This window comes from Aspergillus eucalypticola (assembly GCF_003184535.1).
Source record: "Aspergillus eucalypticola CBS 122712 chromosome Unknown BO83scaffold_5, whole genome shotgun sequence".
NCBI classification, from domain to species: Eukaryota; Fungi; Ascomycota; class Eurotiomycetes; order Eurotiales; family Aspergillaceae; genus Aspergillus; species Aspergillus eucalypticola.
The window spans coordinates 1,148,091-1,169,547 of record NW_020290279.1 but is presented as its reverse complement, the minus strand read 5'-3'; the positions used below and the strand labels follow the sequence as shown (position 1 = coordinate 1,169,547).

The 21,457-nt window shown below is 49.3% G+C and overlaps 9 protein-coding genes and 1 non-coding gene across 10 annotated transcripts; 5 read left to right on the top strand and 5 right to left on the bottom strand.

Moving 5' to 3' along the window:
* Nucleotides 1-20: 20 nt before the first annotated feature.
* Nucleotides 21-1,808, bottom strand: BO83DRAFT_306921 (sugar transporter; the record flags this gene model as incomplete). Its single annotated transcript, XM_025527320.1, has 4 exons — nucleotides 21-269; nucleotides 338-442; nucleotides 495-1,696; nucleotides 1,745-1,808. 4 exons carry the CDS (start codon nucleotides 1,806-1,808, stop codon nucleotides 21-23), a joined length of 1,620 nt encoding a protein of 539 aa, XP_025391285.1.
* A 1,311-nt stretch (nucleotides 1,809-3,119) lies between these two features.
* On the bottom strand, nucleotides 3,120-3,190 carry BO83DRAFT_t84. Its single transcript has one exon. It is a non-coding gene; the product is annotated as a tRNA-Gly (tRNA).
* Nucleotides 3,191-3,898: 708 nt separating this feature from the next.
* On the top strand, nucleotides 3,899-4,431 carry BO83DRAFT_415028 (nuclear transport factor 2 family protein; the record flags this gene model as incomplete). Its single annotated transcript, XM_025534610.1, has 1 exon — nucleotides 3,899-4,431. The coding sequence occupies exon 1, from the start codon at nucleotides 3,988-3,990 to the stop codon at nucleotides 4,429-4,431; it is 444 nt and encodes a 147-aa protein (XP_025391284.1). The 5' UTR covers nucleotides 3,899-3,987.
* A 218-nt stretch (nucleotides 4,432-4,649) lies between these two features.
* On the bottom strand, nucleotides 4,650-6,605 carry BO83DRAFT_306156 (putative MFS transporter; the record flags this gene model as incomplete). The annotated part of the gene is made up of 7 exons (XM_025527286.1): nucleotides 4,650-4,889; nucleotides 4,944-5,202; nucleotides 5,252-5,727; nucleotides 5,784-5,939; nucleotides 5,989-6,351; nucleotides 6,408-6,496; nucleotides 6,548-6,605. The coding sequence occupies 7 exons, from the start codon at nucleotides 6,603-6,605 to the stop codon at nucleotides 4,650-4,652; spliced, it is 1,641 nt and encodes a 546-aa protein (XP_025391283.1).
* A 758-nt stretch (nucleotides 6,606-7,363) lies between these two features.
* Nucleotides 7,364-8,979, top strand: BO83DRAFT_415026 (NAD(P)/FAD-dependent oxidoreductase). The gene is made up of 2 exons (XM_025534609.1): nucleotides 7,364-7,720; nucleotides 7,778-8,979. Exons 1-2 carry the CDS (start codon nucleotides 7,528-7,530, stop codon nucleotides 8,914-8,916), a joined length of 1,332 nt encoding a protein of 443 aa, XP_025391282.1. The 5' UTR covers nucleotides 7,364-7,527; the 3' UTR covers nucleotides 8,917-8,979.
* Nucleotides 8,980-8,990: 11 nt separating this feature from the next.
* On the bottom strand, nucleotides 8,991-9,570 carry BO83DRAFT_204354 (uncharacterized protein). The gene is made up of 2 exons (XM_025526661.1): nucleotides 9,089-9,570; nucleotides 8,991-9,015 (listed from the first exon to the last, which is right to left on the bottom strand). The coding sequence occupies exon 1, from the start codon at nucleotides 9,391-9,393 to the stop codon at nucleotides 9,139-9,141; it is 255 nt and encodes an 84-aa protein (XP_025391281.1). The 5' UTR covers nucleotides 9,394-9,570; the 3' UTR covers nucleotides 8,991-9,015; nucleotides 9,089-9,138.
* Nucleotides 9,571-11,269: 1,699 nt separating this feature from the next.
* Nucleotides 11,270-13,202, top strand: BO83DRAFT_376068 (peptidyl-prolyl cis-trans isomerase D). Its single transcript, XM_025530619.1, has 5 exons — nucleotides 11,270-11,421; nucleotides 11,499-11,566; nucleotides 11,644-11,653; nucleotides 11,718-11,804; nucleotides 11,926-13,202. Exons 1-5 carry the CDS (start codon nucleotides 11,406-11,408, stop codon nucleotides 12,864-12,866), a joined length of 1,122 nt encoding a protein of 373 aa, XP_025391280.1. The 5' UTR covers nucleotides 11,270-11,405; the 3' UTR covers nucleotides 12,867-13,202.
* Nucleotides 13,203-13,419: 217 nt separating this feature from the next.
* BO83DRAFT_376066 (D-aminoacyl-tRNA deacylase) lies at nucleotides 13,420-14,780 on the bottom strand. The gene is made up of 6 exons (XM_025530618.1): nucleotides 14,649-14,780; nucleotides 14,458-14,562; nucleotides 14,219-14,397; nucleotides 14,105-14,147; nucleotides 13,801-14,027; nucleotides 13,420-13,714 (listed from the first exon to the last, which is right to left on the bottom strand). Exons 2-6 carry the CDS (start codon nucleotides 14,462-14,464, stop codon nucleotides 13,595-13,597), a joined length of 576 nt encoding a protein of 191 aa, XP_025391279.1. The 5' UTR covers nucleotides 14,465-14,562; nucleotides 14,649-14,780; the 3' UTR covers nucleotides 13,420-13,594.
* Nucleotides 14,781-14,877: 97 nt separating this feature from the next.
* On the top strand, nucleotides 14,878-17,519 carry BO83DRAFT_376065 (CNOT2/3/5 family protein). Its single transcript, XM_025530617.1, has 3 exons — nucleotides 14,878-15,372; nucleotides 15,445-16,979; nucleotides 17,046-17,519. The coding sequence occupies exons 1-3, from the start codon at nucleotides 15,118-15,120 to the stop codon at nucleotides 17,104-17,106; spliced, it is 1,851 nt and encodes a 616-aa protein (XP_025391278.1). The 5' UTR covers nucleotides 14,878-15,117; the 3' UTR covers nucleotides 17,107-17,519.
* A 2,457-nt stretch (nucleotides 17,520-19,976) lies between these two features.
* Nucleotides 19,977-21,306, top strand: BO83DRAFT_376063 (uncharacterized protein). Its single transcript, XM_025530616.1, has 3 exons — nucleotides 19,977-20,135; nucleotides 20,249-20,634; nucleotides 20,692-21,306. The coding sequence occupies exons 1-3, from the start codon at nucleotides 20,115-20,117 to the stop codon at nucleotides 20,927-20,929; spliced, it is 645 nt and encodes a 214-aa protein (XP_025391277.1). The 5' UTR covers nucleotides 19,977-20,114; the 3' UTR covers nucleotides 20,930-21,306.
* Nucleotides 21,307-21,457: the final 151 nt, after the last annotated feature.

The following is a 21,457-nucleotide window of genomic DNA, read 5'->3' as shown; positions in this document are numbered from 1 at the left end:
TCTCAAAGCTAGCTTGTATGTCAGATCACCCGATTGTCGCTCTGATTCTCTGCCATCCTCCGATAAGTCGATGCAGTAGCAATCCGCGCTCTCTTCCCCCAGATTAGCAGGGGAATTGGAATCGAATAGATGAATAATGCCACGACTGCAATCAAGATATGCAGGTTCTGCATACCCATTCCATTCACCCAAGGTGTCAAAGTGAAAAGAACAATGACAGCGATCACATTTCGCATGAAGACTACGCCGACCAGAGTGTCGCCAACGATCTATCGATAATACATTTGCGTTAGATGCCAGCATTTACTTATTCAAAGAGGACATTCGATGTACTCACATCCTGATAGCAATCCATAAGATATGATAGTGAGATACCACTGCTGCAAGAAAGAACAAACCCAAAGAAACCATAGCCAACTGCTAGTACAACCCAGTGAGAGCCCTATGATGAAATTAGCACAATACTGGAGATGTATGAAATACTAGGAACGTACATAGGCAAGCCCAAGTCCAAACATCAGTATAGATCCTGGACCCAAAGCTATTATAGGGAGCGAAAGCCAAAGTCGCATCTCCGGCTCGTATATGCCGTTGTTCCTCTTCGAAAGCCAAAGGATGGACTTGTCACTCAGATAGCCTGAGATTGGAAAGCCTAACAGGCTGCCAATAAATGGGGCAACATTCATCAAACCGATTCCGACTGAACTAAAATTATATGGCGGAAGAATCATATATGTCGCTTGTAGAGATGTCATGACTGCGAACCAGCACAGGGTGGAGCCATATGTTAGTGCAGTATATGTCACTGCTGGAAAAGTAAATAGAATGACAACTGGCTGCCACACATGAGGCCATATAGATTCATCAGACGGTGTGACGAGGGCCATTCTCTGAAGGTAGGTCTTTCGCTCGCTTCCAGGCCGCGGTGTGGCACATATTTCCACGGACCCGTCAAATCCCTTCTTGTCATCAGATGACAGTCTTCCTTTAGAAGCCTGAGAGCACTCAGGTTCTTCTACACCGGATGTCCGCACATCTGTAATAACTTCCTGGGCATTCAGAATAGGAATAAACTTCGATTCTTCGAAAAGAAAGATCACACAAAGTAGCATGACGGCGAAGAATATCACACACCACCACCATCCCCAGCGCCAGCCTTGGGATTCCACGACGTATCCTGAGGCGACAGGTCCCAGAAACGCTCCGACTGACTGGAAGAGCACGAATAATCCGTTCATGGTGGCATGTTGATGGACAAAGAAAAGATCTGCGACAGTCATCTGTACGATAATCTCGCTAATAGCACCCCCCAGGCCGGAAATCAGCATCCCTCCGATATAGTCACCGAAGGTATAGGTTTTGGCATTCCACACGCTCGCAGCCAGCTGCAATGCCGAGGAAAAGATATAGATAGGGCGGCGGCCATATTTTCGAGCGAGAGGAAGCAGGAAGAAGCACCCCACAGCAAGACCACCGTAATTGGTCGCTGTACCGACATTGAGCTGGTCTACCGTGAAGCCAAGCTCTGTTTCCATCGGACCCCATGCGGTAAAACCAATGTCTAGCTCCACGAAGGTGAAGAGGACAAATAGGCTAACAAAAGTATAGTTGAGAGCCTTCCGTGTCTTGGACCAATTAAGGGGATCATCCGGGTCGTCAGAAGGAGTAGGGAATAGGACCACACTGCTGCCATGTACTACCTGTGGTCAGTCCTGTATGTACACTCATAAGAAAAAGTTCTTACTATCTTCGAGGGTGACTGTGCCCGGAGCCCAGATGGGCTCTTGCTCACTCTGACCATTCGACATTCCAAATGTGATGTTAAGGCAAGTCAAGTTCCCCGTCGTGATGTAGCCACCGAAGCGTGGGATACACAGATCTTATCATTATATTCACATCCCGCAGTATCTCCTCCCTTGTACTTCTTCTCCATTTCAGCGAGGCTTATCGCCCGGGAATGCAGGAGAGTAATCAGAGATAACAGCCCGTTGGAGTTCTTCATGCGGGGTTGCCAAGCGGAGAAAAGCAAGTACCGATAATAGCTCAATAATTGATGGCTATTAGTGGCTATCATAATGCGTCATGTGGTCCTATCACAGAGTAGCATTTCGCGGAAGAAGAGCATTGGATAACAGCACGGCAGATAATTTCGGTAAAGGTGCAAGGAGTGATTCCGGCATCTAGCCAGTGGTATTGGTGCCATTAAGACCCTGAGTCCAGACAGATGGAAGCCCTTCAAATGCAAGTTTGTAGTATTCCAGATAGATAAAGAAAGCGCACGGACTGTTGGTCTTACTCGATGAAGAAAGTGTTGCCGGTACTTTGCTTTTGGGGTCCGCGTGACCATTCAGGATGCAGATGCATGCATACAGGTGCATGATGGTGATTGCTAAACACTTCTCTGCCGTTGAAACTTGAACATCAAAAGGTTTGCACATATCGGACTAGATGAGATCCACAATCTAAACCATGGATCCCCTTGTCAATGATCATCTTATCACCATTGGAGAGAGCGTGATAACATTGTCAGGCTGGTTTGCAGTAGTGTCAGCACAACTTCACATCACGGTTATCAACAGTTCATATAGAGTACTGCATGAATTCTTCTAAGATCATAAGGTCGTCCAGCTCCAGCTTGGAGCCGGTGCTCAGCTAAGTGATTTCGCTTACTGGCCATGAAGACTGCTGTAGTTTAGACGTTGTAGCCAGGCGAGTAGATAATCATTATGTCAGGTCGCCAGAGATGGAAGGAATTAGTACTTATGTTGACAGTCCATCGCCATGATAAGGCTCTCGCGATCTCGCCCGTTTCGCCCGGATAAGGACGCAGTCGTTGAAGTGTGCGTCCACCTGCCTCATTGGGCAATAATTATATATTGGAGCTAGAAGAGAGCAAAAAATTGGAGAGACAGGCTGGTTCTTTCTCGGTGGAGAAGCACCTTGGCATGGAGGAGATAGAAGATATGCGACGGGGAACGGAATATGACGATAACATGCATAATCGATGGAAATATTTATCACGATAAATCTAGGTTCTTCAAGTCGCAGGTGTCTGAGAGAAGACAATAGCCGAGAGTAACTTGGGGCGGCAAGTAGAAAGTACAAAAAGAAAAAGATAGTGCATCATCCGTGAATCGAACACGGGCCTCATCGATGGCAACGATGAATTCTACCACTAGACCAATGATGCTGAAGCGGCTAACCACTGCGTTATCTGATTCGCTGCTTGTATTTTCCGTCCCTTTATTAAGTCAAGACTGAAGTTCGCCATTGTTCTGCGTACCAAGTCTCCTCGTTGATAAATTGTGAACACCGCAGTCACAGTAGTAATTGATTTTCTACAACTCTACGATGTTCTATTATATCTCCTACCAGGGCATCATCTTTTCTTCATCCGATGTACTTGGTGCGACATGACCATATCCTAGTCACTATGGCTACCATAAGAATCATGATGAGTCTTACCCAAGCACCAATGATATCTCAAGCCAGAACCAGCCGGATAGCACCCAACGGGATTGCTTTATCAGCAAATATTGTATTCATGACCCTCATATAGATTCATATATGTTTTCGATGATGATATATACTTGCCTGTTTTTTCAAGAGTACTAGTCTTGCGAATTATGTTTCAGCCTCGTCTGATATCTCTCGTAGTTCAACGTCCTTGAAATACAAAGCTACCCTATACAATTAGCGCATAAGCACACAGCAGCATCAGGATGCCCATTATAAATCAACAACAAATGAACATCATAATACACCAATCAGCTCATCCCAATTTTCCTCGTCATACTGAGTGAGAATGATAATCACAAATCAACACCACATATAAAATAATCCCTACCCAAATCCCACCCCCAAATCCTATACAATGTTCAAGAGCAACCAGAACCATATTCCACATTCACTACCATAGCTCTCAAATTGACACCCCAGCCTCACAACCTCTCCCACAGTACAAATCCATTTCCACCCCAAGAAACCATGTCCAACCCCACCACCAACAACCAAACCCTACTCGCCGCCAAATCCTGGCTCCAGGACTTCCACTCCCTAGGCGACCAACTCAACCCCGACACCGCCGTCCCTAAATTCTACACTCCAGACTGTGAGATGAGGTTCCCAGGTCATGCCCCAATTAAGGGTCACGACGCGATTATCAACTTTTTCAAAGAGCAGTCCACGATCCTGGAGAGTATGAAGCATACTATTGGCCATCTGGACGTTCTTCCTGATCGCATCTATCAGGAGGCGACCATCGACTATGTTTTGAAAGGTGACGAGGAGAAGAAGGTAATCAGTGTTCAGGGTATGGCGATCTTTGGGAAGAGGATGGATGAAGACAAGATGAGGTTTTTCACGGTGTATTTGGATACGAGTCCTTTGGTGGAGAGGGTTAGGGTTGTTACTGGTGCTAGGGAGAAGTGAGATGGGGTAGTATAGACGTGTTTTGGAAGGAATCAACTTATGATATGAGACAAATATGGGAGACGTCCTAGGCTATAGTGTTCGCATTGGACTTAGATGTTGCATGCTCTTGCTTATTGACAAAGTCTCAGTGTGTTCAGCCAATAAATTTACACGTTCCGATGATATAATGCAATCATTCATAAAGGTCATTTTAACACAGAAAACTGGCCATGTTCCTACTGACGTCCTGTTTCCGCCAAAAACTTCTCATACCGAGGCTTGCATTTCCGCCGCCAATCCTTGCCCCAAATTATCATCGGAGCACCCGCAGCCATGGACAGGACAACCATGATACCATAGAAGGTAAAGGTCCAGCCGTAGTTGGTGCCGTCGATAAAATCCTGCACCGTGAAGGAGATGACAAAATTGATTATAGATGAACAGCAGGCCAGTACAATGACGAGCTCACCAGAAATCTGATTCGAGAGGATTAGCCACCACGTACAGGATCGTGGATTCAAATGACTTACCTGTTCAAAGCACTCCATCGCGTAAGCAGTTGCGATACTGGTGGCAGAGACCTGCTGAGCAATCATGCAACATAGGCCAACTGCAATGGACATCCAGTGAAGGCCCTTGGTAGCACCCCAGCCGTAGACGAAATAGCCAACAGCGGCAAGTACAAGGGGAATACAATATGTCCATAAACGCATCTCGGGCTCCTTATAACCCTTGTTGCGACGTGCCAAGAAGACGACAACCCAGTCGGACAGTGATCCAATACCCATGCTATAACAGGGTCAGCATTCCTCATGAGAGTATCAGGTTGAATACATACCCAAGAAAGTTACCAACTAGTGCTGCCAAGAAGATTAGACCAGCAGAACCGGCGCTCCAGTTATAAGGTGCGTCCGTCATGATTTCAGAGATGGTATTGAACGAGACAATACCTGCAGTGCAGCCAAATGCAAATTGAATACCAGCTAGAAGAATATTGGGAAACGCGAAGAGGAAGAACGGGCGTCGAAAGTACTGGTACCAAGTTGTGTTGTCGTCTCTGAAGTAATGAACTGGAGACATCTTCTGGAGGTAGGTTCGCGGAGGCATGTCAACCTCCCCGACAGTGCGGCTTTCCACGACGGACATTGGCGGTTCAACCTTGGAATCCTTTTCCTCCGCCGTTGGGGTGTCAGATGGAGTGCGAACAGTCTCGTTCTCGCCTTTGGTGGTTCGCTGAGGTGTCACACCCGAAAAGCGATACCTCGGGAACATCGTGTCATCAAAAGTAAAGATGAATAGAAGAATCAAAACAGCCTATAGAGGTTTAGCTGGCTATTTGCAGCAGAGTAGTTAGGTGCGAGGGCACTGACACATGCTATGGACACGATGGGCATGCTCCATCTCCAGCCAATGCCGTCAGAAATGTAACCGCCACAGATCAGCCCGATAATAGATCCGAGTTGCTGAAAGAAAATGTAGATCGACAGCATTCGGCCACGCTCATGAGTGAAAAACACGTCGAAAATCTATGCTCTGTTAGCGTACGGAAGCGAGCATCTTAGAGACATAGCATACAGTCAGCTGAATCAAAGCCTGGTAGGCTGCAGTTCCGATCCCGTTGATCACCATCATAATGTAATATTGCGAAACACCCTGATAGAAGCCACCCCAGATACCACTTCCAAGGACGAACAACAGACTAAGTATATAGACAATCTTGCGTCCGTACCTCATGGCCGTGGGGATCCAGATAATATTGAAGAAACCCAGCATAAGATAGTTCAAAGCGGAGCCACCGTTCATATTGTTCAGGCTCACGCCCGTATCATCGGATATAGTTGTCCATGCCGCACCCCAGTTGTTCTCCCCAAAGGAGTTAACGCATGCATACATGGAGATCAAGAACAGGGTCCAGTATTTCTTGTAAAGAGGCCAATTCTATTATGGGTCAGCACGAACCGTGTGGAAGAGGTATGCTTTCATCTGCTACCCACCAGAGGATCAGCTGAAAAGGATGTAGGCTGAGGGATAAGGAGGACATCCTGCTTCCCAGCATGAGCTACATCTCTCAAGCTCCCCGTTGCTGAGTTCGATGTCAGTACCGATTAACTGTAGCTTCTTAGGAAGAGCCTACCATCAACCAGGTACACCGTTCCTGGAACATCGGTATCTATAACATCAGAGCGAGCCATTTTCGCTTTGTGAGTCAATAGGGAAGCAGATAGGCAGCCATGAGGGGGGTTGTAGCGTCTTTTAAGGCTGATTATTATCTACTAGCGGCCACAACCATGCTAGACCTGCCTACGAGCTGGTCGAAGTATATAGAGCCCTCCAAGGCCCCATTTGGCGTCCGATTGGATGGTCATCCCGAGCGTATCAGTATGGCCAAGCACGATAACAGGGGATGATCGTTTGCCTCCTCTCGTCTGCCACGCTCTCATGAAAGCCAGCGGCAAAATAATTAGAACCGGCTGAATGGAGCATACCCGAGGTGATAAGGTAGGGGTGGAGACGAAGAGACACGAGGAGTATTGCGAAGATAGTCAGTCACAGATAAGTTAAGTCATGGAGGAAGCTCCAAACGAAAGGTTATCTGAGCGGTTGATATCAATTAAGCCTGCCGAGGCGGAGGAAAATGCGGAGAAGCTGCATGCTTTCGCCGGTTTGACATGGCTTGAAGTCGGTATCATCCGCACGCGAGTGGGTCATTGCTGTAGACGACCCTGATAGCGTCCACGGAAAAATCCCGGACGATCATTGACGCGAGTATTCCCAAGCATCTGGGGGTCATGAATGGATGATGGATGAGAAGACCGAGTGATACGAAGACCCCAAGGAAGGTCCAACCGGGACGCTAATCTAGATCGGGAACCCCGGCACGGACACTATTCTGTGGCCTGGTTTGAGTTGCTTCCATCTTGCCGAACTTTGGACTCTGGATAAGGCCCAGCCAGGTCCCCATTGTGCCCAATGCTGGCAGTTAGTTGGCACTCAGTGGATACCTTCTGATGTAAGGGCGCCGCTGAAATACGGCCTCGTTGCCCGTCCACATCAACATCGCTGCAACAAATTAGTTCCTCAATACTCTCGAGTCAAACAGAATTGGCAGTCACCATGGCATCCTCTACAGTAACCCATGATTCTACCATCCTCGTGGTGGGAGCGGGTGTTTGGGGTTGTTCTACTGCTTTGCATTTGGCTCGCCGCGGATACAAACATGTCACAGTTCTAGACCCCTACACGATCCCATCCGCAATCGCAGCCGGCAATGATATAAATAAAATCATGGAACACAAGGAGCCCAAAGGTATGTTTGCAGTGTCCACCCTGATGCCCATTTTTCTAAACCTAACAACTTCGACAGCAGGTGAAGAAACGCCGCGCAGCATTGCGTTCGCGACGTGCACACGTGCCGCTCTGAAAGCCTGGAGGACGGATCCTGTTTTCAAGCAGTACTTCCATGAGACTGGTGTCATAGTATCTGGTCATACCCCTGCACTCATTGAGCACATCCGCAAAGATGAGATCGAGTGTTCTGATGCAGACTTTGTCGAATTGAAGACGGCAGAAGACTTCCAGAAGACAATGCCTCCAGGAGTTCTCACTGGCGAATTTCCCGGCTGGAAGGGCTGGTTGAACAAGTCGGGGGCCGGATGGATTCATGCCAAGAAAGCCATGATTTCTGCGTACACTGAAGCCAAGCGTCTTGGAGTCAACTTCATCACCGGGTCTCCCCAAGGGAACGTTGTATCACTCGTGTACGAGAACGGAGATGTGGTTGGAGCTAAAACGTCCGATGGAGTCATTCACCGAGCAGACCGAACCATTTTGGCTGCCGGTGCCGGAAGCGACCGTCTTCTGGACTTCAAGAAACAGCTGCGTCCTACTGCCTGGACGCTCTCTCACATCCAGATGACCCCGGAAGAGGCTAAGTTGTACAAGAATCTACCCGTGCTGTTCAATATTGCGAAGGGGTTCTTCATGGAGCCTGACGAGGATAAGCACGAACTCAAAATCTGTGACGAACATCCTGGATACTGTAACTTCATTCCGGACCCGGCGAGATCTGGCGAGATCAGAAGCATCCCATTTGCAAAGCATCAAATTCCCCTTGAGGCGGAAGCTCGCGTCAAGGACTTCCTGCGGGATACCATGCCGCATCTGGCCGACCGTCCACTGGTGTTCGCCCGTATCTGCTGGGATGCTGATACGGTAGATCGCGCCTTTTTGATCGATAAACATCCTGATCACCCTTCACTGTTGCTTGCTGTGGGGGCATCTGGGAATGGGGCTATGCAAATGCCCACTATTGGAGGCTTCATCGTGGATGCACTGGAGGGTCATCTGCAGGATGAGCTGAAACATGTTGTTCGGTGGAGACCAGAAATGGCGGTCGACAGAGACTGGAAGTCGACACAGAATCGTTTCGGAGGACCGGATGCAGTTATGGACTTCCAGAAGGTCGGCGAAAATGAATGGACCAAGATCAAGAGCCGGCTATAGATGAGCTGATATGTATGCGAGCGGAATGTAATTAGTGATCTGACCTTGAAAATGCATATGATTATACCTTCCACGATTACTCCTCTCCCTCGGAAGAAACTATAATTTGTTGGCCTAGTAAGCACACACTCAATCAGGATAAGTTATTCTGGGATGCTGGGGTGTGTATTACCTCGAGATGTAGAGATCTGGGTTGGGTAGACATCAAGGAAACCTCGCTCATCAAAGGGGTTTGTAAAATTTGGCGTTGGTGCTTGGAAGAGTGACCAGGCTTGGGCTCGTTGAGGGCGAAGGGTATAATGGGGCTGAAGATGAAGAGCTTAAGCCTGGTGAGCGGCCTGATGATGATGATGATCTACCAGCGCCGAGGGTCTGAGAAGGGGATGGTGTGTTTGTTCCTGTCGGCCAGGACGCTCCTGCTAAAAGCGGACAAGATAAATGAGGCCCGTTTAGTCGCCTATCCTGCATGTCTCTCATTCTTTTGGTCTACTGTTTCGCTCACTCCCAGTAACGCTTGGGATATGGTGTGCGACCTATGGTGAAACGCGCAATGGGGAGAGCATGTCAGAGGTCTACAATCACCAAGATACACTACTTTATATTGATGCCTTGAGAAAAAAGATAGCGCTTCCCTTCGAAATGATACGTTGTCTGGCCCTCATTCACCCTGGTTGGTGTGGGGTAGCAAGGCCAGAACAGGAGTCCCCAATCAGCAGAGAATGCGTGGTCAGGGTGTGTACTAAATGATGAAGTAAATCCTTGATCGTGGCTGACTCACCAGGTCCAGCCATTAGGATGTGGTCAGCCCCTCCTTCAATAACTATATTTTAACGAACATCTTCTTACATTACACAGAACCCATGCCCCGGAGGAGCACCTCGACTACATAGTGACATACGTCGGCGCGCTATATGCTACCTTTCTGTGTAAAAATGCCGGGGAAATCGGTTTGTGCAAGCATAACTGCTTCATCCCCTACAACCAGCTAACATATTTCTACATTAAGCACGGGGAAGTCAAAGTGACTAGATATGATGACTTTCAAGCACCTTTCAGTCCTGTCAGACCAACAGTGTGTGCCTACTAGCCCAATAAGAACGTGAATCATTATACCAATGATCGTGCCTACACGATAATTGGCTTCTTCTAGCCGGACTCTAGCGAGAGAATCTAGTTAATTACTACCATGGCCTCCAAAAACCAGATTCCTGTTCGTTGCAGTATGTTCCAGAATCCCTCACATGATAGCCGCCTTGCGCTAGTTTGGCTGGACTGCTTTGATGAATCTAGAAGAGACTAAGTACCTTGCAGTTGTACTATCATAGTTGCTACAGTATGCCTGATACCCTGTAGATGCATGCGACTCTCGAATACTTCAACAAGGCACATGTTAGTGGCATAAACCCGGCGCATGAGCTCCTTCAAGCAAAACCAAGAACAAACTTATGACGTGTAGATGGCTATGCACTGATTCAACGACCGAGGGGCCGAGCCTCTGATCTCTTTGCGTTTCACAGAGCTAGTACATGGCGCTGCAGTGAGTCATTGACGCCTACTATAGCTATATTGGTTCCGCTAGTCCATATAGCGAGTAATCCGGTGCTAAAGAGGTATGTAATTTTGGAGAGACCTAACGAAGAGATGAGATTGAGAGAAGATCTTTCATTTTCATACTTGATTGTATAACTGCTTCGATGAGGCAAACTTGGAGCGAGCCTGTAAGCTTCATCTCAATCAAAGTTCTAAGGATCCCATAAGACAGGATCCTTGCAATAGTGGCTGATCTAGCCCCATAGTTAGGCAGAACCGTACCATATGAAACCTGGGCCTTATGAGCATCAACAGTACACCGATAAGATAGTTTGTCGATGACCAGTAGCTGCTGACTGGGTTGAGCAACTTCCTGCGAATGATCACTGGACAGTCTGCATTATCGCTTCCAACGCAGTATAAGGGAGCGACACTTTGCCATTGGATGTCAGACAGTATTCAAGAGGGATAACAGTGCGTCACTGTAAATCGCAGCGCAAATGATATCCTTGTATGCTAGTGTTGGTGATAAGGTAATTGAGGCAGGGAACGGGAGAAGCCGTCCAGATCATAGCGTTGCCCCAGAATAGCAGGCCAGTGCTCCACTGGGGATGAACGGATGGTAGATCCTAGATCGCTCAATACAAATCCCAAATATAAGCGCCTGCTGATGACAAGTAGTAGCTTGAGGGTAGGTGAGGAGGGGATGGTCGACATTCCGCGGAAGGAAGCGGCCGGGCACCGGGGAAGAAGATGCGATGGAAGCTTCTTGAAGCATCGCAGCCAAAGGCTGGTCCAGCCCACTTCCTCTCCTCTTTACCTCGTTCACCTCCGCACCTTAGCTCTTCCTTCTCCCTCCACCTCTCTCATTTGTCCCATCCCTGTTTCTACAGCTTCTCCCTTCGTGTAACCTTCTTCTCTACCACTTCTTCACTCATCAACTCCTTCCAACCGCCAAAATGGCCGACTCTGAGCGTACGTTCCGACTCTTTGAAAGCGGGGGACGCAGTCTCAACAGCAGAATACAATACTGATTGCGCTTAATTTCACAGGCCGCCCCCGTGTTTTCTTCGATATCCAGATCGGTAAACAGAAGACCGGTCGCATTGCTCTTGAACTGGTAAGTTCACCATTCATCTTGTGCAGCATTTACCTGTCGTGTTTTATGCAGCCTTGCTAACTACCCCGCCTGTGCAGTTCAACGATGGTACCGTGCAGACTCCCCTGTAGAGGAATTACGCGCAGATTCCTAACCCATGGGCAAATAATAGTCGTTCCTAAGACTGCGGAGAATTTCCGGGCTCTATGCACTGGCGAAAAGGGCATGGGCAAGCAGGGCAAGCCATTGCACTTCAAAGGTACGGTGGTCCAATCCGGCAGCTTCAGATTTTCCTCCCCCTCCCCCGCTCCGGCGGGGCCGCGTGCGCAGAAAGCACACAAAATCACCAGAACATCACTAAACAGAATACCGCTGGATAGGCTCCATTTTCCACCGTGTTATCAAGCAATTCATGATTCAGGGTGGTGACTTCACCGCGTTCAACGGCACGGGCGGCGAGTCGATCTATGGCGAGAAATTCCCCGACGAGAACTTTGATCTCAAACATGACCGTCCCTTCCTTCTCTCCATGGCCAACTCCGGCCCCGGCACCAACGGCAGTCAGTTTTTCATCACAACCGTGCCCACCCCCCACCTGGACGGCAAGCACGTCGTCTTCGGTGAGGTGATCAACGGCAAGAGCGTTGTCCGCAAGGTCGAGAACATGTCTACCCAGGCCGACAAGCCCACCACCGACGTCACTATTGTCGACTGCGGAGAGCTCACCGGCGATGAGTACGAAAACGCTGATAAGCAGATCCCCGACGCGACTGGCGATCCTTATGAGGACTTCCCCGATGACCACCAGGGAGAGGAGCTGAGCGCCCCTGTCTGCTTCAAGATCGCGACCGAGCTCAAGAACTTCGGAAACACCGCTTTCAAGAGCGGAAACCTGACCCTCGGTCTCGAGAAATACCAGAAGGGTCTGCGTTATCTCAACGAGTTCCCTGAGCCCGATGAGCAGGACCCCAAGGATCTGGACCCCCAGATGAAGGCGCTCCGCTTCACTCTCCACTCGAACTCATCTCTGCTTGCTAACAAGCTTGGTCAGTTCAAGAATGGCCAGACCTGGGCTACTTACGCTCTCGAAACGGCTTCTGCTGCGAACGCCAAGGATGCCGACAAGGCCAAGGCTTACTACCGCCGTGCGGTGGCCTACAGCGGTCTGAAGGAGGAGGACGAGGCTCTCAAGGATCTCCAGGAGGCTTCTCAGCTGGCTCCCGGTGATGCTGGCATTACCAACGAGATTGCCCGGGTCAAGAAGGCCGTCAAGGACCGCCAGGCTCGCGAGAGGGCTACTGCTCAGAAGTTCTTCTCGTGAAGAGACCAACGTCATGATTCATGATTGCATGATTTAATTTTCCCATTTCTTAAAATCCCCGGCCTTGGGTGAAAAGTGAGAACTAAGTCTAATCTCTCTTACAACCATTGCATTGGATTGGTGCACAATAGGAATCTTTTCAAAGACCTTTACTCATCCTCAGCGGCTATGCAACGACGTACGGGCTTTGCGCGCTTCGCTTCGGGTTGGCTTCTAGCGTCCACTAGGCTATGCGGTTCAGCAGACCAGAGCACTCTGTACAATAGAAAGGAATCGAGTCCCGTAGGTAAGGTAGCGTTATGCGCTACGAAACCAGGTCGATGAACGTATCTTTGATCTATACTTGAGAATCGTAGGCTTCTTACGGGTCCGTGGCCGTGATACATTACTATTTAGTAGTAACAACTTCCTTGCCTACCAGATCTTGGGCCTTTCAAATTTACACAGCCAATACACCATGCACTAGTACAAAAACCGTGCTGGAAATCCAACTTGTACAAGCGGGAGCTGTTCTAGGTATTATTCAGTAGTAAGTTCCAAGATTTCCCAATTACATAGCACACCCGTCTATGCCTCGCATCTATTGATTGGTATCACATGGTACTATATACAATTTGACTTGAAAGAAAAGAATTTGGTCCGTCGGCCGTCATAGCCACCCACAATCTTTTCTTCTTTCCCGACCGCAAGAGGAATCAACAATATATTCATCCATCCATCGAGTCATTTCACTCCATCAACTCCGCCGGCAACTTAAACTCGAATGTCTGCGGCTTTCCATCCTCCTTGCCAGGCGGTTGTTCCTTTTTCTCCTTCTTCGGTAATTGCGTATTAATCTCGATTGTGACCTGTCACACACAAAACACAGAACGATTAGTATATATTTTGAGAACATATAGGAATTAGCAGGAAGAGGAGAAGGCAAGAGCTTTACCACCGCATCTTCACTGCGGTAATCTACACCCACCGGCCCGTCGTTCTTCAATTCGACCTCCATCATCGCCTGGAAGACCCCGTTCTTCACCCGTTCGGGCTTGTACGACTCGCTCAACCGTTGAATGAAGTAATCATACAGTTTTCGCGCGGTCTCCGCGTCGGCGGCTTCATGGAAGTCGGGCTTGTTGCCCTTTTTTAAATGGCCGTAGAGTGTAAATTGGGATACTGTATTATTTTGTGCATAGTTAGTGGAAGGGGATTCTTGATTTTGGGTTGGTTTGGTGAGAGGGGGTTGCGCATACCGCAGAGGATCTCTCCATTTATGTCCTGCACGTTCTTCTTCCACTGGTTGTTGGGAGAGGTGGGTTAGATATGCTTTGATTGGTATTGCGGGGAAGGGTATTGGTTGTATATACCGATTTGTCGTCCTCGTCGGGCCATAGCTTCGCCTTTAATACCCGCCCGATCATTGAGTCGGCATCTTTCTCAGTATCTTCCTTTCCAATGCCGGCGAGGACGAGGATGCCTTGTCCAATCGAGGAGATTAGGTGGCCATCCACGGTGACCGAGGCGGACTTGACTCGTTGTAGGACGGCTGAGGGGCGACGCATAATTAGCTATTGGTTATAAGGTCGGGTGAGATTGCATTGCGCACCTTTCATGGTGATCTGTGATGTGTCGTTTAATAGTGTAAGGAGTAAGGCAGCATGCGCTGAGGGGATAGGGCTCTGAAGACTGTCGAAAAATGTTGTTGCGCTTTCTATGAAATGGGGGTTTGTCAGTCACTTGATGATCAACGGACGGGACCAAATGCGGCGGGATACTGAAAACGGGAAACACACAGACCTAATAATCTCAGGACATTAGCGGAAGCGGAGGCAGACGTAAATCATCCTGGAATGGCTAGATCATCAATAAGTTCAAACAGATCCACAGCAATATGAGCAACTGTGCGAAATGGTTGAAACTCGAACCTGGTTTCGCCTCCACCCAAAGTAGAGAACGGGCATGAATGTGAGTGCTTGTGAGCATTTGTGACCGCCTACCCCTTTAGGCCTCTATCCCAGCTTCTGGAACGACCAGACAAAGTATCAGGAGATTCACTCGTCTAAAGAGCTTCGCATATACAGACACGCTCGCGCGCGTTTGGTGTTGAGAGTTGCCTCGCGACGCGTTCTCATAGTATTCATCTTTTCTTTACATACGCACTCATCTTCCTCTGTTCCATTCCTTCGGCCCCCTCCCGCATCCTCCTGCTACCTGTATCCTGACCAGCCTTCGAGATTTACCGACCTGTGCATGGTGAATCGCAGCAATGACGTCCCGGAAGACGCAGCAGGAGATCGACAAGACCTTCAAGAAGGTTGCCGAGGGTATTCAAACATTCGAGGGTATCTATGAGAAGATCCGGTCAACATCAAATATCACGCAACGGGATAAGCTCGAGGAGAACCTGAAACGGGAGATCAAGAAGCTACAACGATATCGTGACCAAATCAAGTCATGGGCATCAGGAAATGAGGTCAAGGACAAGGGGCCGCTGCTAGAGCAGCGCAGGGCCATTGAGACTGTGGGCTTATCCGATCCCTGTTGAAGCGCTTACTCGATGAGGGGGCTGCTGCTAACTTGTGTTATCTGATAGTGCATGGAACAGTTCAAGGCGGTCGAGAAGGAGATGAAGACAAAGGCATATTCGAAAGAAGGGTTGTCGGCTGCATCCAGGTTAGATCCTAAAGAGAAGGAGAAGGTCGAAACTTGCGACTTCCTATCAAACATGGTGGATGAGCTGCAACAGAAAATCGAGTCCTTCGAAGCCGAAGAGGAAACGCTTCATATGCAAATGAAGAAGGGCAAGAAGGATGTGGCCAAGACGAATCGCCTGTCAGACCTTTCACGCTTAACAGATCGCCATAAGTGGCATGTCAATAAGTTGGAATTGTTGCTACGGTCGCTGCAGAACGGAAACCTCGAAGTCCCTCAGGTGCTGGATATCAAGGAAAGTATCAAGTACTATGTGGAGGATGGGCACAACATTGACTACTCTGGTGAGGATGAAACCTTGTACGACGACCTGAACCTGGACAACGAGGCAGAGGTGCAGTTCGGCATGACAGGGGACAACGATAAGGTATCCTCGCAAGATACCCAATCGATTCAAGACGAGGAGCCGGAAATCAAGCCCAAGGTCAACAAGGGGGAGAGCGCAGGACTTCGAAGGCCATCTGCACAGATGAAATCGCCTCTACCTGTGTTAGCAACACTCCATCCGTCGACCTCCACGACTGCCGCCTCAGGCATGAAACCCGCACCACCGCCTACCCGCCTCCCCGGAGAAACACTCAAGTACGCATCCGCTGCCGCTGCAGCTGCAGCAAGTGACAAGAACGGGGTGGGCATTGCACCACTTCCGCCACCTCCAGGCGCAAGCCCCGCTTTCCCGCACGCTGTGCCTGCAAACAAAGCTTCAGCCACTGCCTCGCCGAGCGTTGCATCGGTACAACCTACTTCATCCAAGCCCGCACCGGTCCTCACGATAGCGGCGGAGGACATCACCGGTGCGCGATCAAAAACACCTTCCGTCAGCCCCAACGTGGCTGCTGCGAGCACATCGTCACAAACAATGGAGAAAGCGGAGGCCCCAGCAGCTGCCAAGGAGCAGCCCGCGCCGAACGGTGAGGCGACGAGTAAGCAAGAGGAGCAGGAGAGCGAGGAATCGATCTTCCACCTGCCTCCCGGCCTGCAGGATCTTATTCAGTCGTTTGAAGTCACGAGGTCCCGGGCGTCAGCAAGCGCAGCCAACGCGTCCCCGTCAGTGCAGCGCATGCTTGCAACATCGCTCGCGAACTGCCCGGAGCCTGCCGATGCGGAGAAGCCTCGTCATTACAAGCCTCAGAACCCTTACAATACGCCTCTATACTATCCTCAGGAACCACTCACCATCTTTGATGATCCGCGCTTGTACGAAACCGGGCGCATTGACACGGATACACTGTTCTACCTATTCTACTACCGACAAGGCAGTTACCAGCAGTATCTCGCGGCCAAGGCATTGAAGAACCAAAGCTGGCGTTTCCACAAGCAATACCAAACCTGGTTCCAACGTCACGAGGAGCCGAAGACGATCACGGAGGAGTTCGAGCAGGGCACATATCGCTTCTTCGATTATGAAAGTACATGGTAAGTAACCCACTCGGAATTCCCGAAGACCACAGAAAGAATCCCGCTAACAAACAACCCTTGCAGGATGAACCGTCGTAAGGCTGACTTCAAGTTCGTCTACAAATACCTGGAGGATGAATTGTAATCGAATGATGCACAAACATGAGAGGTCTCTGTACATGGCTGGGTTCGATGAAGATAAGTGGAAAAGTGCCTCGGTCGGTTGGGTTTGGCTTTATTAGCAAGGATGCACGGAAATATGGGAGTTAAGTTTAATCAATGTGTCTATGCAATTGGTGATTGTGTTGCCATCTGTTTAACGATCTGTTGTTTCATCCAAGTCTTTGGAGGGGGGGAGCATGCAGGGACGAGTCTACGAGACATGGGAGTTCTGTGCTGTTCTTACATGGTGGCTTATGGGATGCAGCCATGACTTTAGGTAGTGATGCTTGTTGTTACCGTACATTGACCATTTGAGATGGATTTATCGAGTCCATATTACTTGACCAAACCTGTCTGTTGATCGGTAAAATCGGCAAGGGAATCCCTGTCAAGTGAGCGGTGCTTGCAGAAAACGCCCAGAAAGATAGTTAGACTAACGAAATTACCCCCGTACTCAGGGATACCTAGAGAAAGAAGATAGGAACAAGCACTAAGTTCCCTAGACGGGTGGGATGATAATGATGTGGCTGGACGATGATTAACACATCCAACCAATAGTGAAGCCAAGGAAAAAGGAAAACACCAAATAGATCGGGATTTGTGTAGTACAAAAGTACCAACTTAATAACTCATTCTTCCCCCTTGAAGTAAGTCTCAACACTAAAGGGCAAAACCTCGGTAGCGATCAATTCAACACCTCTCCATTAGCTCTTCTTTTTTCCCCATGACGCACCTGACAGAGTTAGTACGGAATAATGTCTTCCGTCCGAGGCTCTCTGTGGATTGCCCGACAACTGGATGAATTGTCGCGATCCACATGGCACAAAGTTGTAGGAAGAATACTACTACTAGTGGTGTTGGCATCTTCACCAAGTGGTGAGAGAGTGGGTTATGGCATTGTCTGACCGCCTGCTATAATTGGAAGGTTATGGTAGTGCTATTCTTGGCAGCCCAGCCTCCGCGACAGTTTTTTGCCGGTCTCAGAATTGCTTCAGTTTACATTTCAGTGCTCTGCTGTTGTTTCACCATGTTCTCAGTAAACTTGATTAGCTAGATTAAATCAAGCGCACGGTGAATATTTGTGGAGTATCTCTAATTATGTTGTAGCGTAGTAGTAGTTGAAGCCAGACCTCAGGCAGCATTCGTCGCATTCGTAGCAGGCGGTGAACAGGAAGGAAACCCCAAGCTAAGCCACTTGCGGGTGTTGTGATTGTCAGTGAGTGTACAAGAACAGATTGTGAAGCAAATGAGAGATTATCAGGAGAATATCGCGCAGTCGCCTCACTTGTTCAAACCTTCTGACATATTAATCACTCACGGGAAGGATTGAAGCAACTCTTTAGCACCGATGTGAGGCATTTTACACTTGCATTGATGAGCTTCAATCCTGCTCGCTATCTAGGTACTAACTTAGCCTGGGGAAGTGGTCATCATCATCAACCTTCACCCCGGTCGCAAGGGGGGGCTGTGCGATACTATCATTCCCCATCCCCAAGGTTGTCGTCGTCATAGGGAGCCAGAGTGTACCAGTCCCTGCTGTTTTCCCCAGACAGACGCTGCTTGGCATCAACCACAAGGCTGTGGAATCGCGCGCACTTGGCGGGTGGAAAATGTGTGGGAAAGCGGTTGACGAAACGCCCGGAAAGCCCGTGCCGAGTTGCTCCATCTCCTCGGTCGGTCGGGAGAAATAGCGAAATTCCCGTCCAGCAGGAACAGGCTGCACAGTGCACCCATCACCAGGGTCAAAAATCATCCACTCAGGTTGATGGGAATTTCAGCAAGGGGTGACACTCTTCCCGTCAGATCTGCCTTTTCTTCCTTCCCCAGAGCCCCAAAGTTATTCATTCACAAGGTTCTCGTGACAAGACTCGTGGTTCGTTCGTACTTTTTTTCTTTGGTGGAGGAACCGCTCTCTCCGCGACCGTGGATTGCAAGCGATCAATCATAACAATCAATTGCAAAGCTAGAAAAGAGGATCAGATCTTCTTACTGTTACTACATTTATCATCGGAGCCTTCCGATGAACGGTCCGCGTGCGTTTTATTTAACGAATGGCCATGTCGGACCACAACAAGGCGAACAAACGGACGAATTCCCGACTAGGGAATTGGCGTCTTGGGAAGGGGAAAAGGGTAAAAAAATAAATAAAAAAAAAAAGCACATCCACATCGGTCAGTCATCATCATCATCATCATCATCATCGTCAGTAGTCCGTCCCAGAAAACCTTTCTAGTCCCAAAGCCAGCCAGTTCCAGCACGGCCGACGGGCTCCACCGACTCTTTGTTGTTGTGGGGGATCGCACCCTATGACGATATTGCGGTCTCGCTGTCGTGTCACCGCAGACCCTCGTTCCGGTCCTTTTCCTTCTTCAGCAGGCCACACAGCGAGTCCGTCTTCCTTGTCTGGCTCGTCTGGCTCCTCTCCCGGCCCGGAGTGGACATCATCGCTGGTTATTTTCCGTCCCAAGACTCGGCCTCTGCCAATCACAGCCATGGAAGGCCTCTGGAAGCCTGGAAGAAGTTTCGAATGCTTCTTCGGCGTTTCTAGCGTCAGCACTAGCCAGGATTGCTTCACTTTCGTGGCTCACTCTCGCCAATGAGCGCTCAGAGCCGGGGGGGCTGTGTGTTGGCTGCGATTCCTCCTGCATTCCCGGCCTCCCCCATCCAATCTGCGCGGACTTCTAGTGGAAGATCATAGGAGCGGGCTCACCTGATGATGTCGCCGTGGGTGCGTTCGTGTTGCTTAGCACCGTCTGGCTTTGGCGGTTTTGGGCTCCATGGTGGAGACCACCGTCCTGGCCTAATGCAAGTGCGACGTATTCCGTAGGTTGACCTGGATCAAAGAATTGAAGAAAAATGTGGTTATAAAAACCCGGGGCCCAGTCACGATGGCCAGGCAAGTCTTCCATTTTTCTTCCAGAACAATTCGGCCATTGAGCTGCTGGTCCTGTCCCTCCTACCAATTGATTCTTCCCCATCCTACACTCCATCATGTTTGCCTCCACTGCAATGGTATGTTTTCCCCGATCATCAGGGTCTCGATCCGTCTCCACTCTTCCCTCCTCCTCTCACACCTCTCGTTCGCTCCCTCGCGCGTCACTCCCCAACTGACCTTCCCGCCGCAGCACCACAATATTCCATCATGCCCTCCTCTCGAACAAAGATCCTATTCGGAAAGCAGTGATGACTCCATGCAATCGGCTTTCGGATATTTCGATAACACCATGTACACCATGGCGGCGACCGATCTGCCCATGACCCAACCTTCCTTCGAACCATCCTCCTACGACTCCACCTCCTTCACATCATCCGTCAATTCCTCCCCTTTCAACGCCTACTACAACTTCACTCCTTCTCTCATGTACTCGCCGGAAACATACACTTTCCTTCAAACACAAACACCTCCGGTGCCTGTACCGGGCGGGGAATGGGTTGCACCGCAATCCACCACTCCCAGCACTGAGGCCGTATACTCTCCGGAAGAGACTTGCGACGCATTAGACAACTCTAGGTATGGTTTCCGCCCTAACAAAAAAATTTCCGACCGTAATCTAATGGACCTGGCCAGACCCGTCAAACCCTTCTCGTGCCGCGACTGCGGCAAGGCGTTTACACGTCCCGCCGACCTGAAACGGCATCACACCAGCGTCCACAACCCCGTGTTTCAGGACTGCCCAGTACAAGAATGTCTGCGCAAGGATGGCAATGGGTTTCCGCGTCGCGACCATCTGATTGAACACCTGCGCTCGTTTCACCACTGGGACGTCCCTAAGCGTCGGACGACCAAGCGGTCGCGAACCGATTAGTGTCATGATGCTTTTCCTCTGCCTTATACCCTTTGCGTCATGATGCTGTTGAATATACCCTTCTGTTTGTTGCCGGGTGATCACCCATGGCACTTTACGTCCGTCTATGTCCGCTATGCTTCTAATGTCTATGCTTATGCTTATGCTTCTTTATGTTGTCGATGACTCACGGACGGTATGGCGTTCCGGACCTCATTCTATTTATTTTTCCTTTTGGCATATACCATTTCGTTTGGTTTTCTTATACACATAGACATTGTGTACCAGTCACAAGTTTATTAATACATTACCTTCAACATGTCACAACATGCAACGTCTGTCTTCTCGGGAGGAACATACTGGTTTCAGCGACGGCAATCTGAACGAAGCCAGTGTAATTCTCGCCACGCCTGCGCTGCAGGTAATCGCATCGGGTAGTGGAACAGTAAGATGTAACTAACACCAACATATCGGCATGTAACTGTCCTTATCCCGCAGTAGAATCTCCATTTCAGCCTGTGGCACACTGATACTCCCCTAGCGACTATG

Excerpts from the sequence above, each read along its gene's own strand:
- BO83DRAFT_204354 (XM_025526661.1), bottom strand. The coding sequence starts at position 9,393 with ATGAGAGACATGCAGGATAGGCGACTAAACGGGCCTCATTTATCTTGT.
- BO83DRAFT_376065 (XM_025530617.1), top strand. The coding sequence starts at position 15,118 with ATGACGTCCCGGAAGACGCAGCAGGAGATCGACAAGACCTTCAAGAAG. Across the intron at positions 15,373-15,444 it reads AGCGCAGGGCCATTGAGACT|TGCATGGAACAGTTCAAGGC; the intron begins GTGGGCTTATCC and ends GTTATCTGATAG. Across the intron at positions 16,980-17,045 it reads TTCGATTATGAAAGTACATG|GATGAACCGTCGTAAGGCTG; the intron begins GTAAGTAACCCA and ends CAACCCTTGCAG.
- BO83DRAFT_376063 (XM_025530616.1), top strand. The coding sequence starts at position 20,115 with ATGTTTGCCTCCACTGCAATG. Across the intron at positions 20,136-20,248 it reads TGTTTGCCTCCACTGCAATG|CACCACAATATTCCATCATG; the intron begins GTATGTTTTCCC and ends TTCCCGCCGCAG. Across the intron at positions 20,635-20,691 it reads GACGCATTAGACAACTCTAG|ACCCGTCAAACCCTTCTCGT; the intron begins GTATGGTTTCCG and ends GGACCTGGCCAG.
- BO83DRAFT_376066 (XM_025530618.1), bottom strand. Across the intron at positions 14,028-14,104 it reads AAATGGAGAGATCCTCTGCG|TATCCCAATTTACACTCTAC; the intron begins GTATGCGCAACC and ends AAAATAATACAG. Across the intron at positions 13,715-13,800 it reads ACCGCAGTGAAGATGCGGTG|GTCACAATCGAGATTAATAC; the intron begins GTAAAGCTCTTG and ends TGTGTGTGACAG.
- BO83DRAFT_415026 (XM_025534609.1), top strand. The coding sequence starts at position 7,528 with ATGGCATCCTCTACAGTAACCCATGATTCTACCATCCTCGTGGTGGGA. Across the intron at positions 7,721-7,777 it reads GGAACACAAGGAGCCCAAAG|CAGGTGAAGAAACGCCGCGC; the intron begins GTATGTTTGCAG and ends CAACTTCGACAG.
- BO83DRAFT_376068 (XM_025530619.1), top strand. Across the intron at positions 11,805-11,925 it reads CAAGCCATTGCACTTCAAAG|GCTCCATTTTCCACCGTGTT; the intron begins GTACGGTGGTCC and ends ACCGCTGGATAG.